The sequence below is a fragment of the Podarcis liolepis genome (genome assembly GCF_965112155.1).
Source record: "Podarcis liolepis genome assembly, chromosome: 1".
Lineage (NCBI taxonomy): Eukaryota > Metazoa > Chordata > Lepidosauria > Squamata > Lacertidae > Podarcis > Podarcis liolepis.
This window is the reverse complement of record NC_139554.1, coordinates 32,956,167-32,976,585: the sequence shown is the minus strand read 5'-3', so window position 1 is coordinate 32,976,585 and position 20,419 is coordinate 32,956,167. Positions and strand designations below refer to the sequence as shown.

The window sequence follows — 20,419 nt, the reverse complement described above, 5'->3', positions numbered from 1 at the left end:
AAATAACTAAAGATAGCACCAATTTCTAAAGATGATGCTGGGCAAGGGGGGGTAGCTTTGTGGGGAAAGGCATTATCTCTCAAACTGAAACTTGTTACAAATTTTGGATTTCTTTTGCTCAAAGTCGTATTAACAATGAAACGGTGCATAGACAACCCAATATATCAAGTTATGATTCCTTAAGAAGCATTATTTCTTGTTTACCTTTATTGGTCACCTCATAAATGGAATTCTCTAGGCACTAAGATAATTCCTTTCATTTGTGTTTGCAGGTTGAGAATGGGTATGTGTTTCACTCAGGGCTTTGAGATACAAAATAATGAACTTTGCTTTAAATTTTATTTATAAAATTTAAAACACATCAGTGTTAGAAATACACTTTCATGGGCATTGTGTGGGCTGTTCAGGCTGGCTTTTTTATTTGTTTGCTTGCCCTGTAATGTCTCTTAATTGATATTGTCCCTCTTAATGAACAGAGACTTGATTATTGTCAAGCTTCTCTACTTAAAAGCTGGCTGAACAGGCTTTTTATGGTGATTCTACCCAAGACATAAGGAAGGAAGGACATGAAAGGGTGAATATTCAGCCTGCCTTAATCCTTGTTTTCAGTAAGATGGTGTCTTTAATGTGAACTAATTAGTGGATAGACTTAAATTCCTGTAGACTTGTCCTTTGTTGGGTTGTGTTGCACAGCTTTGCTTACATAAGAGAATCAAAATTTCTATTTTACATTGCTTTCTTCTTTCTAATGCATCTTAATAAGTTTTAATAACAAAATATTTGGAATAAAGTCAAGAATCAATATATAAACAACCACATGATCATCTATGTTAATATTATTTCAGATATTCTGACTTATTTCCATATTGTTATCCTACATATAAGGAAATCTGAATGATCCAGTGAACACCCAAAATGTCATGACTAAAAGACATTTCAAGTGGAAGTTAGTAACAGAGAAATAATGTTAAAAACTGAAAACTAAGGAAAGTGCTGTTGTATTCTGACATGCACATCAGTATGTATATACTAAAAATGGGGACGCCTCTGTTTTTGACATTCATAACATTCATCTTTAGGTTTAACAGCATTCATGTGTGAATGTCAACTTTATCAGATTTTCAGCATTTACTGTTACCTGGATATGAGGTTATTTTAAAATTGTAAGCAGTAGAAAAAATACATATTTCCATCATTTGCTTATTCGGAAAATTGTATCCTGTGTTGTAACATTTATCAACTTGATGCCAGAAATTTCAGATTATTTCCACTTTTGGTATATGTCAAAAATATGTCTTAAAATAAGTAAGTTAAATAAGCAGTTGGTTGTTTATGGGACTGAACCAAATGTGCTGAGATGAAAAGACATATTTGCTCATTTCCCTAGAATATATTGCTTTTACTTCATATTGTATGACTTGTGTGACTTGTGAATTCTCACACACATACAACTTAAGGCTATTCCAAATCATGGTAAAATATAATAAAGAGAAATATGACACGGCAAGCCCATTATAGGCAGTTGAAGAATATATATTTACCACAGAAAGGAAGGGGATGTAATGTGGTATGTTTTGCTGGGGTGTGAATGCACTACAAGAGTAGGCAAGCATTTAAGACAGGACACTTCATCAGAGTTTTGTTAAACTCAAACTGAATCTTGTTGCACAAGCATAATAAAATTCAGTATTGGAGGTAATATTTCTTACTTTGGATCTCACTTTTTCTGGATCAACACAGAAGCAGCTAGAACAAACCATCCTTGTAAGTTTGTAGTTGATGCACACATGCCGCCACGTTGAGAGAATTTTGAGGCCTGCTGGAGCAGCAAAAACATGTTTAGGTAGAATGCAATATGCTAACTGCTGCACCAGTGTAACATTATAAACCTTCCAAGAAGGTATGCCAGCACAAATATTTAGGATGGGGGAATCTGAAACTTAAATTGAACATATATGTAGTAACTGTGCTTTTGTTATTAAAACTCCCCAATGAAGCTTTACTGCATTTATCACCTGTATTATTTATAGGAGATAATTACTGCCAAACAGCTGGCTGTTGGTTTTAGTGAGCATCAGTTGTTCTCCTGTCCCAGCTGTGAGCTAATAAGGACAGTCAACACATCTGTTTCAACAGCTGGTAATTAACAAAAGCCTAATTGCTGCAACTCTTTTAACATCCAGTCTGTGAAAAGAGGAAAGATGTGGAAGAATATTATTGACTTTGTGTTCTGCACTTTCTGTGACCAGTTTCTTTCTTTCTTACTTTTTCTTTCCCCTTCCTTTCTCCCTTCCTTTTACTTTGAACACCAAGGCCTTTGTCTGATGCATTGAATGGCAGGAGAACACAATATGGTAATCCAGAGCTTAAGATTTTCGGATCTTTGTTGGTGTTTCTTATTGCAACATTTCTTTGCTACGTTGCAAGATAAAATGGATCAAAAGCATTTGCGGAGTTCCGCGTAACAGCCAAAATCCATAGCAATCTAACCCCAAGCGATGCGAGTCACAGAAGTTGCAGCCTCCAAAAGAAGTCGCTGTGTGCCCACCTCCTGATGCAACTTTTGTACATTTGAACCTCGTCATTAACAGGATTTGGTGATCGGATGAATAATTTTTCTTCCTCAGCTAAGCACGTCAGGCAACATCATATCTAAAAACAAAATAAATAAATATAAATAAATAAATAAAATTACTGGTGCTGTATAGGCAATTGGCAGGGCCTGTTTTGCGGCTGACAGCTATCAGATCTAGTTGCATCCTGGCGTTACACAGAGGAACTGTGTGCTCAACATAGCTGTCAAAGTTTCCCTTTTTTAAAGGGAAATTCCCTTATTCTGAATAGGATTTCTCGCAAGAAAAGGGAAAAGTTGACAGCTATGGTGCTCAAGGGCTAGTCAACTGAGTCCTAAAGGGGATGTGAAAACCTCAGAGATTTTGGGCGTAAATGCACGAGGGAAGCATTTTTTCACCCCAATTTCCCTTCTTTTTCGCTATTTTTCGCCACCATCCTGGTGGTTCACCTATCCTTGGGGGGGGGGTGTTATGTGTTTTCCACTTTAAAGATCAGGTTTGCAGCATTGGAGTGCTTTTGAATCCAATTCTGTCTTAGTGTGTTCAAGTGGCATTTGTGGCATGAAGTATCTTCTACCACAATAAAAAAACCCCACCCAAAAAACAGTGAAAGGAAGTCTTCAGTAAGTGCTGGAAGTTCAACAGGAAGGGGGCCCTCTCCTGGATAGAGAAGCTCAGCTCCTGTGGTCCACATCCTGATAACACACCAGTTAGACTGCTATGCTTTAATGTGTTATATATGGGACTGTCTTTGAAGACTTCCATTTGGCCATTGTTGACCAGGAGCCATTCAGAGCACAGAGTAATATCCAGCTATGTTATATTCAGAATAAGCCCACTGGATGGAGCTAAGCAACTTAAGCCCATCTATTTCAGTGAATCTCTCATGATTTTCAATCGGTCTACTCATGCACAGGTTATGGTTGGATATCATCCGTATGTTGCCGTTTCTTATAAAACTGCACTGGCTTCTGCTTCCAAGCCCAAGTCAAAGTGCTGGATCCTTAATTGTTTATAAACACTGCATGGATTCAGTAATGTATAGAAATAAAAATTAGTAGCAGTAGTGTCAGAGGTGGGTTATGGGGTGTAGAGCCTTGGGAGCGCCAAAGGGCGTGCCACAACAATGATGTAGAATGGAAGACAGGGGGCACCACATTTTGTCATCGCACAGGGCACCGCTAAAATTTGACACCCCAAGATCCTCCACTGGTAGTATTTTATTTAAAATTATTCTATCCCACCATTCCTCCATAGAGCCTAAGACAGTAAACAACAAAGATAATACCGTAACAATTAACAAACATCCCTTAAAGCTTAATTGTAAACAGTGACAAAATGCTCTTTATTTATGGGGTATATTGCTTCTATAGGGACGCTGGTGGCACTGTGGTCTAAACCACAGAGCCTAGAGCTTGCCGATCGGAAGGTCGGTGGTTCGATTCCCCGCAACGGGGTGAGCTCCCGTGGTTCCATCCCTGCTCCTGCCCACCTAGCAGTTTGAAAGCACGTCAAAGTGCAAGTAGATAAATAGGTACTACTCCGGAGGGAAGGTGACCAATGTTTCTGTGCACTGCTCTGGTTCGCCAGAAGCGGCTTAGTCATGCTCGCCACATGACCTGGAAGCTGTCTGTGGAGGAATGTCGGCTCCCTCGGCATATACAGCGAGATGAGCGCCGCAACCCCAGAGTCGTCCGCGAGTGGACCTTTATTGCTTCTATATATGGAGGTTCTGTTCTTAGCTATAGCAGTTGATGTGCATAGATGTCCTTTATGACATTGTTAGGGATAGAGGCATCTGTCCATTTTGATTACTCCCACTTTCTCTTTTTTCCAGTCTTAAGTTTAGTTTTCCACATTTCCACATCAGTCTGTAATTTTTTTAATAATGAAAAAGTCCTCATGAAAACTCATAATAATAATAATAAATTTTTATTTGTATCCTGCCCTCCCTGGCCAAAGCCGGGCTCAGAGTGGTTAACAACAGGTAAACAACAGAGCAGCTAACAACATCAGCATTGTAGTGTGAATTTCTTCTGATATACACATCTTTCTAATTTTGCCCAATATACACCTTTTTGCAAAGCAACTTGGCCTAATAGAAAGCATTTATTATGCTGTCTTCACAAATATATGCATTTTATTGTAATACATGTATTTATTTATTTTTACTGTATTACCTGTCTGGAGAACTGCATGGCAGAATTAGATTAGTGCAGATTTTGAAGGATGGCTGTGCCTTGGCTTGCATATTTGGTCTCAACATGTGTGAAGTAGTAGGTTTACTACTTCTCCCTCCCCCCATGGTTCCAATAGGGCAGGACTTCCCCACCAACAGAGGGGAGAGGGGCAGAACCAGGCAGCGTTAGGTGGAAGAACACCTTTGCCCCATCAAACCCCCATCAGCACAGCAGATTGAGGGAAATCAGTGGGACCCAAGCTAGTCATTACTATACTAAGTACCCATTGATCTAGTATTTCATTGGGTACGGGTGTTGAAATTGTACAAATCATCAGTAATGTCCCACACTTAAGGTACAAAATAAAAAAAATCCTTCCAGTAGCACCTTAAAGACCAACTAAGTTAGTTCTTGGTATGAGCTTTCGTGTGCATGCACACTTCTTCAGATACACTGTATACACTGTATCTGAAGAAGTGTGCATGCACACGAAAGCTCATACCAAGAACTAACTTAGTTGGTCTTTAAGGTGCTACTGGAAGGAATTTTTTTATTTTGACTATGGCAGACCAACACGGCTACCTATTTGTAACTTAAGGTACAAAGAAAGTAAAGACTATATTATAGGTTATTTATTCTTCCATTTCATTGACTGGGCAGAACTATGAAATAATTTTCATGGACTCGCAATATTGCAATTCAATCTGGTAAATTGTTTAATACTTTCATTTTGTTTTTGCCAGAAATACGCTCATTCTTTGCTATTCAAAATGACTTGATTAAACTTGCTGGAATAACATTTCGGTTGGCAAATATCTCTGTACAGTCAGTTATCCAATTGTCTTTTCGTTATGTTGAAAGGTAGAGAGGAAACAGGACCCAAGTGCTTGCCATTCAATGAATGGAGATTGCCTAACCTTCAAAACATTTCTGGTGTGACAGGTTCACTTCAGCAGGTGTTCAGGAGCTGAACTGTAAGGTAGTCACAGTGACAGCAGATGAGATCCTTTGAACAAACAAAAACAAAAGTATTGGCAAAGATTCCAAATGCAGAAGGGCATTGGCATGTAGGGGAAAGTTTACAGTTCGATTTTAACAGACTGCGGGTTTGCACACGGTAGTTTGGTTTGCAGCGGCTGATATTTGCTCTCATTGGCATCTTTCGAGATCATTGCAAAAAAGTGGTTAAAAGCAGGGGTAAATTTGGCAAGATCGTTGCTAAGGGATCATAAGGATTTTTTGCTCTAATAGGGAGCCGTCATGTGTCTGCTCAAGACAGAAGCAAAACATCTATTTATTTTAACAGAGCAAGATTTTACAACCTTAGATGTTGCATTGCTGTGAATTCACAATTCTCCTTTTTCTTCCTATTTGTTATTTATTTCCTTGCTTGACGCACCACCTTTCCATTAGCATGCTCAAGGCAGCTAACAGAATCAACGCTGTGCAAAACAGTTGCCGCATGCCATTTCAGAATGGCTGGGAACAGAGTTAGGCATCTTTTTGTGACATGTTATAATCGTCTGATAGATAACATGAGAGCTGCCTTCTGCTGGCAAATGATTGTGCTGGGTGGCCAAAGCAAGAGTGGAAAATGGCAGACTAGCAATAATGGCAGGGAAGTTGTTCGTCTGGTTGGCTCTTGGTCTGATCTAAAAGAGCTCTTGTTTCCGTTGGTAAACTGGAGGCTAGTATGTTCAATAGCTAATATCTAAGATGTACCTAACATAATTAAATTGCTGGCTGCCAAAAAAAATAATGGGGAGTGGAGGGTTTTCCCAGTGCTCTCCATGCTCCTGTCTTTGCTGCAAGCTTTGGAAGTTACTTTTGTAAGAAGTTGAGTGCTAAGTCAAGAGCCATTTCCATGACTTGATTATGTACCATCCAGAGGAAACAGATGCATACAATTGACTTCTATCAGAATATTAATATTTCCTACTTGAGCAGCAACATTTGTGGCAAGGAAAATTTTTTGATTGCTTAAGGCTGCTCTTCTTAACCCCACTTACATGAGAGTAAGCTCCATTGAATTCAATAGGACTTACTTCTTCGAAGACATGGATAGGAGTGCACTTAATATTGTAGGGGAGCCCTCTCCTTTTGAGCCACAGGTCTCGCCTTCCTTTATGGCTGACACAGAAACCAAGTTTGCTGGCAGAGAAGCAAGCGAGTGATCCATCCCTCTTCTGCCAGTCCGGTCACTTGGCTGCATGGAATTCCTTGTTGCTTATGGCAACCAGGTGAGTTGTTAAATACAAAGCTGAGCAGTATCAGAAGACGCTGCCCCCCCCCCACCTCCAATATGAAAACTCTGAATCATGAGAATGCAATGGTTCATTCTTGAACCAGACATTACAATTTGGAGAGGAGATATATATATATATATATATATATATATATATATATATATATATATATATATACACACACACACACACACACACAGTGGTACCTCAGGTTACATACGCTTCAGGTTACATATGCTTCAGGTTACAGACTCCACTAACCCAGAAATAGTACCTCTGGTTAAGAACTTTGCTTCAGGATGAGAAGAGAAATCGTGCAGCAGCGGCAGCAGGAGGCCCCATTAGCTAAAGTGGTGCTTCGGGTTAAGAACAGTTTCAGGTTAAGAACGGACCTCCGGAACGAATTAAATTCTTAACCCGAGGTACCACTGTATCTGTACCCAAGTATGCCTAAGCAGATCCTGTGAATAAAAATCATAATGATGAAAGGAGAAAGTATTTACCTTTGACGTTAAAGCACACTTCTTTTCATCTTCAAGATAGCATAATCTACTAGTTCAGTTTGCCCTGGGATCTTCCATTTTCTGCTTTTGGCCAAAACCTCTCTCTCTGTCCTAGGAGATGCCACTATCTCTCAGACACCCTGTTCAGTGTGCATTCCTTGATTGCCCATCATCACCAGTGCTTTTAATTCAGGAAGAATAAAGAAGAAGCCAAGGGGGAAAGTGGTGCCAAGGAAATGCTGCCACTAAACAGGACAAAAGAGAAATAGGATTTTTTTATTTTAAAAAATGCATTGTATGCAACAGTAGTTATATTCAGTGTGGGCTAAGGCTACATTCATATCACAGAGCTGTAGTTTGTTAAGAGTGCTGAGAGCTCTTGGAAAGAAGAAAGTGTCCCAGCTGAAGAAGATTGGCAAGTTAAATTAATGGAATATGCTGAAATGGCAAAACTGACAGTGAAATTAAGAGAAAGAGATGACAACGAATTTAAGGAAGAATGGAAGTACTTTACTGCATATATACAGAAGCAATGTACACAGGCTAATACATTGGCAGGGTTTTGAGAATACTTGTAATTTTATTATGACTGGACAATAAGTAATTCAAATGGTTAAAACTTTGTAATGGACATGTAGTACATTGATATACAATGGAACCAAGAAAGGGAATAGGGGGGAGTCAATCTGTTTTGTTTTTATTGTTGTTTGCTTTGTTTTTGTTATTGTGGAAAATTAATAAAATGTTATGGGGGGGGAGAGTGCTGAGAGCTCTTAAGAGATCCCTATTCCACTCCCAGAGCTATAAGTCCCAGGATCAACAATCAATCCCTCTCTACAGGGAACTCTGGGGATTGTAGTTCCGGAAGGGGAAGCACCCTTTACATCTGCAGGTGTGGCAGCAGATATGCTGGACCGTTGTTTTGCCTTGATAATGGCCTGGATGAGAGCCAATAAACTGAAGCTCAATCCAGATAAGACTGAGGCACTGGTAGTGGGTGGTTCCCTAGACCAAGAACGGCCTGTTCTTGATGGAGTTATACTCCATCTGATGGAGTAGGTACATACCTTGGGGGTAGTTCTGGTTCCATTGTTGTTGCTTGAGGCTCAGGTAGCCTCTATCCCTCTAAAACCTCCATTTTCAGCTCAGAAATCAAAACTGCAGAATATCTGGTACATTTCTAATACTGGATCTAGGGAAGAGATTATGGGGACAAAGTAGTTTTCAAACATTTGCCATAAGCAAATTAGAAGTAAGCAGTACATAAGCCGCACACAAAACACTACCAAACCATTCTACGTTCTAAATCTTATATTAATAATCCAAAAATTGAGAGAACAAGGATCATTGGATTATTAATATAAGATTTAGAACGTAGAATGGTTTGGCAGTGTTTTGTGTGCCGCTTATGTGCTGCTTACTTCATACTGGTCTAGTACAAGAATTGGCAGCAAAGGTTCATTTCTTCAGTATAAGCAAATTAGAAAGCAATTGGGGTGGTTGTTGTTGTTTTGCCAATGAGAGGCAGCAGTGTTACAAGAATGACAGTAGATTAGATTAAATGTTGAACAAAGGTTTCTAACTGAAAGATTTAAGTCATAGAAACTTGTCAACAAACTTTTTAAAGAAGGCCTTAGATAAACAATTATCAGAGCTGCTTAAGGTATAATGATTCCTGTCTTAGTGTGGTAGGGGTTGAACTGGATAATCCTTGAGATTCTTTCCAGCACTACAGTTCTAGGCAAACAACATTGTTCTTTAGCTTTCCTAAAATACCATATCCATTAAAATCTTTCTTAGTAGACTACTCCATATTGCTGTCACATTTCAAAGTTCCAAATGACACTCAAAGTAAACCCACTGAAATCAATGGACATGACTCGATTAAGTTGATTACTTTTGATGAGCGTCCTCTGCGCATGACATTACCAAAAAGATCTCGGTTGATGTAGAATTTGCCTGTAGTCTCATATGCCTGTTGCCCTGGAATTACAGAAGCACAAGGGGAAAGCACCTTGCCCCACACCACTGGCCAAAAGAATTCAACTGCTATTGGCGCTGTGGGTTAAACCACAGAGCCTAGGGCTTGCCGATCAGAAGGTTGGCAGTTCAAATCCCTACGACGGGTTGAGCTCCCATTGCTCGGTCCCTGCTCCTGCCAACCTAGCAGTTCGAAAGCACCTCAAAGTGCAAGTAGATAAATAGGTACCACTCTGGCGGGAAGGTAAACGGCGTTTCCGTGCGCTGCTCTGGTTCGCCAGAAGCGACTTAGTCATGCTGGCCACATGACCCGGAAGTTGTACGCCGGCTCCCTCGGCCAATAAAGCGAGATGAGTGCCGCAACCCCAGAGTCAGCCACGACTGGACCTAATGGTCAGGGGTCCCTTTACCTTTACTATTCAAGGAAGAACACCAGTCAGGAAAGATCAACCTGGCTCAAACTGGGTATAAATCATTATACATCATCACTTTGTTTTGGCCTTGATAAACTGATCTCTCACTTCTGCCTTTTTCTCTTACTCTCCCTTTCTTGTATGTCTTGTCTCTTTTTAGTTTTGTAAGCCTAATGGCAGGGCCTTTCTCTGTCTCTCTTTCTCTTTATTGATGAGCGACAAAAAGGGAGGTTAAAAATCTGGCATAGAAATACATGGCAAATGAGAGAATGGTATTTGCTAGCCAGCTATTTTATTGCAGTGCAAACTTCCCGGATAAGATTTAAGAACATAATAATAGCCTGCTGGATCAGGTCAATGGCCCATATCGTCCAGCATCCTGTTCTCTCCATGGCCAACCAGAGGCCTGTGATAAACCAGGAAGCAGGACATGAGCACAAGAAGACTCTCCCCTTCTGTGGTTTCCAGCAACTGGTGTCTGGAAGCATTGCTGTCTCCACCTATGGAGGTAGACCATAGCCATCATGGCCAGTAACCATTGATAGACTTCTCCTCCAGCTCATTGAAATGCTAAACTGAAAGCAAGTGGGGGCTCGCAAGATTGTGCTCCATATGATAACAATAAATATCCAGCCCTAGATATCAGGAATAAGCCGGCTTCGTAACATCTAATTTTCTGTATGCATGGATTTTTATGATGCTGGTTTATTTTTATTTGTATGTGTCCCCCTCTCCATCTGAGATGCTACAACCAAGGCACAGGTTTACCACCTTAGTGAGGATTGGGCTTCTGTCACAGGTAGCAGGCACCTAAATCCCAGATTGGAATGTTTGCTATTGTCTCTGCCTTACCAGAATTCGGCTCCCATCCTACACATTATACTCAGGAGATTAACTGCAAGCCTAGTATTATTATTATTTTCCTCTTTCTCAGGGACTGATTGCCCTGAATCCATTTACGTCAATTCTCCCTTCTCTTATGTTGCAATAAACTAGAAGCTAATCTTGTGAAGTAGTACCAGACCAGTATGGGTTTAAGTGAAAGGAGAATCCAGACCTACATCTCCTGACCTTTATCCTAAAAGGATATCAGGTGTGATACCTCTCTAAAGAATCGAACTGGTAATCTCTTGGCGAGTGGGTGTGTCTGCTACAAACATTTCCTTCCAGTCTACGTTTCAATTGCAGTTCACAGTACACTGAAAATTGTCAAGGATGTTAATTATTGGCCTCTTGGAACAACCCACCTACTTTGATTCAGGCATGTTTTCCCCCAATATTTAAGAAGATTGGTTCACAAACGGTACAGTATAATTATAAAAAATAGCTTGGTTTGGCTAACATTCTTTTGTGGTTTTATATCTGTGAGCCTAAAAGGTTCAACACACAAATGGCTCGACCTGCAAATGGAATTTTAACTGCTTAATTCCAGGAATCAACTGTTTGCCTGTTCATGGAAGCAGAGTAAATGCCATTGTGCACATTTAACAGAGGAAGCAAGCACCTTGAGTTTTAGAGCAAATTCCTTGGCCAGGCGGGCATTGTTACCTCAGCCTCTGCTTAGTATGGTGTTGTTTCAGAGCTGCAAGGCTGGCTCAGTACATTTTGCTGTCTGGGGGTGAAGGATAAGATGGTGCCCTGTAGAAAAGCTGACTAGACCGGTAGCTGAATCATACTTCAACAGAGGAGATGAGGTAAAGGCCCTGGGGCACAGGGAGGCAGGCTGCATGGCACATAACTCTGTCCTCGCCTGCTGCCTATAGCAACAGCTCACTCTACCTAACAGTAGGGCTATCCTAGCAAAATTATTGTGAGATATTGCATCTGGTCACCTTTTCCTTGCAGTACTCTTCTATCAGGAATACATTCTGTGGGATTGGATAAGGTACCGTATTTTTTGCACCGTAACACTCACTTTTTTTCCTCCTAGAAAGTAAGGGGAAATGTCTGTGCGTGTTATGGAGGAAATGCCTATGGGTGGCATGCCTACGAATTTTCCTCCTCTAAAAACTACGTGCGTGTTATGGCCGGGTGCGTGTTATAGAGCGAAAAATACGGTAAATGCCTGAAAGAGTGCTGTGTGAGAAGGAACCCACAGATACAGTGATTTAGCCATGGTATTTTTTGCATACTTCACAGCCAGACAGGACACAAGAAATGCTCTAGGTGAGATTGCCTTGAAAAATGTTTGGACACTTCGGTTGTTATAGAACGAGGCTTCCAGGTTGTTGAGTGGAATAAGCTTGGAGCTTATTGTATTAAATTTACAGCACCTAGATTGGTTCTGTTTGGCTTTGGGGCCCAATTCATGTAATGGTAACCTAGAGTCTGGATTACTGCAATGTAGTCTGTGTGGGGCTGCCCTTGGGCCTTGTTCAAAAACTCCCATCTGATGCAGAACTCAGTGAGCTAGACTGCTAATAGCCTATAGCAGGCATGGCCAAACTTGGCCCTCCAGCTGTTTTGGGACTACAATTCCCATCATCCCTGACCACTGGTCCTGTTAGCTAGTGAGCTGTAGTCCCAAAACATCTGGAGGTCCAAGTTTGGCCATGCCTGGCCTACAGCATCCAACACCTCTGCTACAACATTTGCACTGACTGCCAAGCTTTTCCTGAGATCTCTTTGCTAGATTATATTAAAAAAAGAATAGTTAGAATGAATTGTTGAGGACAACGGCTCAATTAACAACTATTTATTGGTTGTATTGATATTCCTCATTCCTGCTAATGCATCCAAGGTGGTCTACTAGTCATTATGCTTATATGCCACCTCTGCAGTATGCCTCTGCATATCCATTGCTGGGAGCACCAGCAGGAAACTGCCATTGCAATCATGTCCTGTTTGTGAGCTTCTCGGGTACTTTTAATTGGCCACTGTTGGAAACAGTAAGCTAGACTGGATAGGCCTTTAGTGTGATCCAGCAGGCCTCTAGATTGAATCCTGCAGGCACTTACCTGAAAGGCACTTACCTGAATAAGCCCCAGTGAACTCAGTGGGACTTACATAGAAGTAAGCATGCATAGGGTTGCTCTTCAAGGCATTTGCATGGAACACAATGCCAACTTTTGTGTATAAAGTAATATATTTTTGTTATTTTGGGGGGAAACAAGGAAGGGGGAAAATTAAACTGGCTTTCTCTCTGTAGGAAAAATTGATGGCTATGCAACAAGAAAGAGAGGCAGCTGTTCAACAGTATAAAGAACTAGAAGAAGAGCTCCAGACCCTTCGCATTTATTACAGGTAATGTAATTTATATTACTGAAAAAGCAATGTCCAATGAAATGTGATTTTCCCCCCATTGTGTTATTATTCCTAGGAATACAAAAAGCGAGAAAAGGGTCAGGGTAATAATATCCCTGAATTCAGTTTATCAGATGCATATTTTAGGGAGAAACTATATAGGACAAGAAAAAAATGTGTCAAAGTTGCAAGCCAAAAGACAAGTCAGGCAGCTCTAAGGTGCTGGCCAGGGCATCGGATGTCACTGGGGCAGGCCTCTCCCCTACAAACCCAACTGGCCCTTCCCCAGTATTCAGATCAGTGCCTCCCCAATTCTGCACTCTTGTCCTTTTCTTGCTTCCCCTCTGACCAGCCTTGCCAAGATGTCTCCATTGGGCTCATGAAGCTCACTGATGTGGGAGGAGGCTGACCTCCACTGGAGGAGAGGAACCCTTGACCTGAGGGTGTTCACATCTGTTGTAGCATGGAAGTTCAAAGCCATTTCAATGAGGAAAGATTTCTTAGAATCACACAATGGTTCCTTGAGCATGTTTTTTATCCAGAGACTGCTGTATTTCTATTTGATGATTCTTCTTTTTATTCCTTTTTTTAAAAAAAACAAAACACCATGGGGTTGCCCCCCAAAATAATAAAAACCTATTTAATCTAAAGAAGGAAAAAGTGGGGGTGGAGAAAAACAGAAAGGAATCTACCTCAGGCTCATGAGCCAAGAAAAAGTTGGCTGGGAATGAAGACAGGCAAGTTCTTTCTTTGTGTTGTGACTCAGGACAAGGTGCCATTCAGCCTGATTCAATACCTGAAAATCATTCCTGAAACAAAACTTTGCATGACAGTTAGGAGTTACAATGTTGCCAGTTAAACTGTTCTAATTTTCTAACCACTGTATTCCTGAGGTGGTGATTAATGCAAATCATAAAAACCCTGAGTGTTGTGCAAAGGCTGGGTTGGTACTGGAAAAAAATCATTCTCCTATGTAATAAAAAAACAAAACGTTTACCGAAGTGAAGTACAGTTGTGCCTTGGAAGTCGGAACGGAATCCGTTCCAGAAGTCGACTTCCAAAGCGTTCGGAAACCAAAGCGCATCTTCTGATTGGCTGCAGGAAGCTCTTGCATCCAATCGGAAGCCGCGGAAGTCCTGTCGGACGTTCGGCTTCCAAAAATAGTTTGCAAACCGGAACAGTCACTTTGGGATTTGCGCCGTTTGGGAGCCAAAACATTCAAGAACTAAGCTGTTCAGAAACCAAGGTATGACTGTATACAAAAGTAAGAGTCTTCTTAAAATAAAGGTGTGCCAGCATATTATAGCTTTATTTTATTTTTTAAGAAGGCTTAAAGGTGGATAAATAAACTTTTTCATCAATGGTGTTTCATGCCTGTATGTTTTAAGTTGTTTAAGGGACTTGGGAGGGCCTCTTCTTCATATACATTGTGTTGGTTCCAGAGGGCCATCACACAAGTGGAGGGGGATGGACTAGATGACTCTCGTGGTCCCTTCAACTGTACAATGTTATGATTCTGTAAGTAGAAGGCACTTCCCCTTGCTCAAGGGGCTTCATGGCTGCTGCCAACTCCCCGCCCCCATCTGCAGACGCTTGCACCATGTGCCACACCTTTCCCAAGGGTCCCGAGGGGTGTGTGCATGTGTGCAAGGGGCTGCAACAGGGAGGAAGCTTTGGAAGTGGAGTTCTGTGGGTGGTTTGTGGGTCCAAATCATCATATCTATTTCTTTTCTTCTCTGGGCAATAAATGCCACAGGTATGTTTAAAATTAGTTCATTTTAAAGTTCTAACTTTATTTCCATTTCCTATAGCAAGAAAAGTATCACTTACACACACACACACACACACAGAGAGAGAGAGAGAGTATGCATGGACAGAGGACTGTTAAAATTTTATGGATCCCTGCAGGTTGCAAAGTTTCACTGTATCCTTTGTAGCTAGTGGCTCCAGCACCTGAGATCAGGGGATCTCCCTTATGCCCAAATCTGTAAAGAAATACTCACATTCCAACTGCATATATTCTTGAACTGTGGGGAATACGCAGGGTGGAGGCTCTTAAATTTTATTTTCTTTTTAAGAAAAACAACAACCTGTAAGTGGCCTCATTATTCAAGACCTTTGACCAGATCTATGCCCTTAAAAAGAGGCTTGATAAACAGGTTAGTTTATCTGATTGATAATTGTCCAGGCAGGAGCCTTCCCAGACCAGTAGATGCCAAGAGTAAAAAACAACAACCGAAAACCAAATATATCCTGCTTCCTCCTTTCACCTTTCGGTCTCTTTCAGCACCTCCTGTATTCACTTACCGGTACTTAAAATTTGCCAAGTCACTTCCTCTTCCTGCTGCACTATGGGACATAAATTCTAACTCCTTCCCATACCCAGTACTTTCATTCAGCCCACTTCCTCTTCTCTGTTTTCTACCATTAAACATCCAAAGAATCCCAAGTTCTTTAAGTCCCTGTTTCCCTGGGGTCTCCAGTCCCAAGCGGCTTGAGCTTGTACACACCTGTCAGCTTCGCTGAATCATCATTGCCTCTCTAATGGCCAATCTACACATGATTGCGTTTGTTATTCTTCTTTAAAAGTGTGCTTAATGCTGGCTGGTCCCCTCCCATTTTATTAAGGAAAATGAGCTTTGCAATGACATTTTGGCACTGCTTTGCCAATCCAGACTGGTACTTCGCACTGGCCCCCTCCCCACCCCATCTTCTTTTTTCCCTGGAAGATGCTGCTTTCTAACAGTGTTTCCGTGCGCTGCTCTGGTTTGCCAGAGCTTAGTCATGCTGGCCACATGCCGGCTCCCTCGGCCAATAAAGCGAGATGAGCGCCGCAACCCCAGAGTCGTCCGCGACTGGACCTAATGGTCAGGGGTACCTTTACTTTTTAATGCTGCTCTAATAACATTTGCACCCTAATACTCAAGTTGGGAAAGGAAAACATTTAAAACATCACAGAATTTCCTTTCTCGGAATGTGGTCTCTTTGCTTTCTCTCCCAGAACTCAAGGGCCACCACTGAAAACTGAACCAGACTTGCAAGTGTGAGGGTAGCTGGGAACTGGCTTTCCAAAATCTGGTATAGGGGAGAGTGTTCTCTTGAAGAAGAAAGGACACACTTCATCATAGGGTTTGGGGGGTTTTTTAATGGTGTAAATAGCAAAGGTCTAGAATGACCTCCCAAGTCATATGTTAAGATTTATCCAATCACATTTTTCAGAAGATTAAGTGCCCTTCTGACATAAAAAGCCTGGGCACCTGAAACTTCCATCATGTTGCCTTTCACAGGTAACATTTTTTCTGTGTGCAAAAAGTACCCATTAGCAAACGGAGAGATGTCCAGGGATGTCACCATTTATTATTTGTGAAGTGCTTAGTGTGTACTTATTATAAATAAAAATGCACATCAATCCCTAACTGCAGGCCCTCCAGTCTAATAAGAGGGATATAAGAGAAGGAGGGAGTAGAACTATAAATTACTGAGATGACAGGAACCAATAATGGCAGTAACCGTTTCCTGGTATTTCTTAATTTGTTAAACAGATAGGGTGGTATCCAATTGTGCCCTTCTGCTGACAGAAGGCTGCTTGGTCCAGTGGAGGCTTCTGTTGGTGGGAAAGGGAAGGGAGTTTTCCCCCCTTCCTTCTGCGGCCCCCCTGTGCCTCCCGTTAACTTTCCTCAAGTGGGTTGGAGGACCCTTTGAGAAAACATGGTAGATGATGCAGAAAACTGAGGGAGAAAGGGTGAATCTGAGAAAATCACCTTCTCCTCCCCTTTTGGTTCTACTGGATCAAAGAGCCTTCTGTTGGGACACAAATCAATACAGCTCATGGACTTTGTATTGTTCTATGTTTTTTTGAAGTGATAGAAATGTGTTTCTGTAGAACCATTTTTATCCTGCCTTACCGCCTTAAGATTTCTAAGGCAGCTTGCAAAATAAAACATGGAAAACAATAGTAATAAAATGTGTCAAATCATCCCCAGTTGAATAGTACGATTGCAGAAGAGTCAGTATCAATATAGAAAAGTTGATAATACCACTAGAGGAGGTCAAGTTTTAATATGGTGCCTAAATACAAATGGTTTTGGTATGGTGAAGAAGCCAAGTAAAGTGTTGTGTGCTAAAGTCCTAATGAGCCAGTGTGGTGTAGTGGTTAAGAGCGGTAGACTTGTAATCTGGTGAACTGGGTTCGCTTCCCCACTTCTCCACATGTAGCTGCTGGGTGACTTTGGGCTATTCACACTACTCTGAAGTTTCTCAGCCTCACTCACCTCACAGAGTGTTTATCGTGGAGGAGGAAGGGAAAGGAGATTGTTAGCCTCTTTGAGACTCCTTAGGGTAGTGATAAAGCAGGATATCAAATCCAAACTCTTCTTTTTCTTCTTCTGAATTGCCTTTCATTACCTGTTGTACTATGAGTTGTAGCCAGTCTTAGGGTACACTCTAAAACCCCACCCACTGCTGGCATCCCAGACCCTCATGGCAGCCCCAGCAGAAGGTGGAGGGCAGGATGCAGCAATTGGGTTGGATCAGGCCTGATTCTACTATGCAACAGCAGTGTGACTGGCTCGGCATTCAGCAGATCCTGGGCTACCTCATTCCTGATCCCAATGCCCCATTTTGAGGATTTCAGCTGTCTGGTGTGATGTAAAGCCCACCAAGGTGCCTCCCAGTCACATGTTCAGGAGTTGGCAGGAGGCCAGCTGAGTGGAGAGGTGCCTCTGCTCAACCCAGCTCTGTTGGGGGTTGGATTATTCTGTTAGTCATACCTAGAGTAGACCCCTTTGAAATGAATGGGTCTACTCTTCAGTATGGCCAAGTCAGGATGAAACACTATGATTTCTCCCCCCCCCCCCGTTATTACCAGCAAGAAAAAAATTATATCTTATTGTTGTCTCTTATGTAATTTTTTTGTTTTCATATGCAGATCTGACATTTCCATGTGCAAATCGATACCTGCTATACAGAAAGTATTTTAAGTAGAATGGTGTTTTTTATATCCCTCCCTTACTCAACTGCAGACTTCTGTACACACACAGAAACTAAGAAAGGTTTCAAGCCTGCCCATGTAACTATTCAGATTTCATTTAATATTAAGTTCCTTGTTTAATATTCTATTTTATTTTCTTCATACCAGTTTGGGGGTGAATATGAAATACACAAATGAAAATCACCTGATGCAATAATCACACACACACACAGCAGCAGCAGCAGCAGCAAGCAAACAATTCTCATTTTTACTAGCAGTATGTGTGACATAGATTTTTCCGTCATTCAGAATGGAAAAGGTATCTGGGCTTGACAGTCTCATTTTTATGCTTCAGATTGCCTTCTCCACAAAAGACCCATCAGATGTGTACAGGGTGGGAGGCTAAAGGCGGGGAACGAATTATCTTTTTCTGCTTTGCCATAAAGAAGAGGTCTTTGTTTACCTTCTCTGCACCGTGGGACACAATGTGATATGTCTCGATTTATTCACTTCATATGAAAGAACCTAACCCAGTGCAACTTGATATCACACAATTTAAATGAGATAAAGAAAAAGTAAGGAATTGTCAAGCGTGTTGCTTAGGGTTTTGGTTTTGTTTGTTTTTTAAGTCAGTATCCACTTGTGATGCCCTTTTGTGCATTTTAGTTTTTGGTGGTGTTCTGGCTATACAAAAAAAAAAAAAAAAAGGTTAAGTCTTGGTCCTTCCAATCCTATGTTCTGTTCTTTTATCAGTGTTCTTGTACTAAATCCCTAATTTAATACATATTTCAGCACAAAATGCACATTTAGATGTTCTGTGACTGGGAAGGGGCGGGGAGTAACGGTGAAGGGAAGAAGACTTTTAGTCCTCCTCTGAGCAATGCAGACAGGAAGGTGTTTTTATTCCTGTCGGGTTTTGAATGTTTCTTTTTCTGTTAGTGAGATTGGTCAGGACAGAACTCGAAATTCTAAGAGGAATTTCTAAGAGGAACGTGGGGTTCCAAACCCTGTGCTTCTTTTGTAATGCTAATGGAGAGATTGGAGGTCACACTAACAAGAGTGAATTGGCAGGAGGGTTTGTAACCCTTCCTCTACCCACTGATTCTCTCTTGTGAATGCCTGTCCTCCACCCTGCGCTGGGATCCAAAACTGATTTTTTCCGTGCCTGGGTTGAGCACCACTTCCTCTCGTGAATCCTCCCCTAAAACTGCCAAAATCCTTGGTGAGTCTTATGCTGCAGACCTGAGAGTAAGTTTCATTGAAATTGGTGGGACCTCTAAATAGATACGAATAGGACTGCACTGTAAGGCACTTGAGTAGATTTAGGGCTAGGTGAAAATATGAAAGGTTCTTCCTTCTTCACAGCTAGGGATTGATTGAACTGACTGACTTTTGAGTTCCTTCCCATTTCATATGCCAGGACGGGGAGCCTGTGGCCCTCCTGGTATTATTGGACTGCATATTGCGTAATCTCTGAGCTGGTGGAAATTGGAGTCCAATGACATCTAGAAGGCTACAGGTTTCCTACCCCTCCATGCCAGTTCCAAAAGATAGGGAAGGGTCTGGTGCACTTTTGAGCTTTCCTTAGAAAGAAAATCTTACCACTTAATCTGCAAGACATTAAAATGTTTCGACAGATATACCAATAGTTGGTATTATCACATTTAATTAATTATAAAGAAGTTATTGTATTTGGCTCCTGTAAATGGGTATTAAAGAATAATCTTGTGCTATGGGAACTCACCACATAGCACACCAAGAGGTCATAAGGTCTGAATTTTCCTGCCATTTGAACTAGGAAAACATTTAAATATTTATTTATTAATTAACACTGACAATTGAGTAGCAATCAGTGTACAGTGGTACCTCGGGTTAAGAACTTAATTCGTTCTGGAGGTCCGTTCTCAACCTGAAACTGTTCTTAACCTGAGTTACCACTTTAGCTAATGGGGCCTCCCGCTACCACCGTGCAATTTCTGTTCTCATCCTGAAGCAAAGTTCTTAACCCGAGGTCCTATTTCTGGGTTAGCGGAGTTTGTAACCTGAAGCGTCTGTAACATGAAGTGTCTGTAACCCAAGGTACCACTGTACTTTGAAGTGTTTAGCAGATTTGAAATTTGTTAGCGTACCTCATGAATATTGTGCCACATTAAGTTGTGTGATCAATTAAAGCATTTTGCCACATCATTATTTTACTGCTAGTATTAATTATTTTACCGTTGCAGGAATGCTGCATCATCCGCAACACTGATTTGTGAATGTACACAAATTTAGCTGCATTTAACTTTTGATAGTAGATAGGTAACCGTGTT

General features: G+C 41.3%; 1 protein-coding gene across 3 annotated transcripts in view; it reads left to right on the top strand.

Annotated features, from left to right (window-relative positions):
• MIPOL1 (mirror-image polydactyly 1) overlaps positions 1 to 20,419 on the top strand; it is a 191,522-nt gene that overhangs the window by 122,606 nt on the left and 48,497 nt on the right. For all 3 annotated transcript variants that reach the window (XM_083508870.1, XM_083508871.1, XM_083508872.1), the window contains exon 10: positions 13,044 to 13,138. In XM_083508870.1, the coding sequence (XP_083364996.1) occupies positions 13,044 to 13,138 (95 nt within the window). The remainder of the gene's footprint in view (positions 1 to 13,043; positions 13,139 to 20,419) is intronic.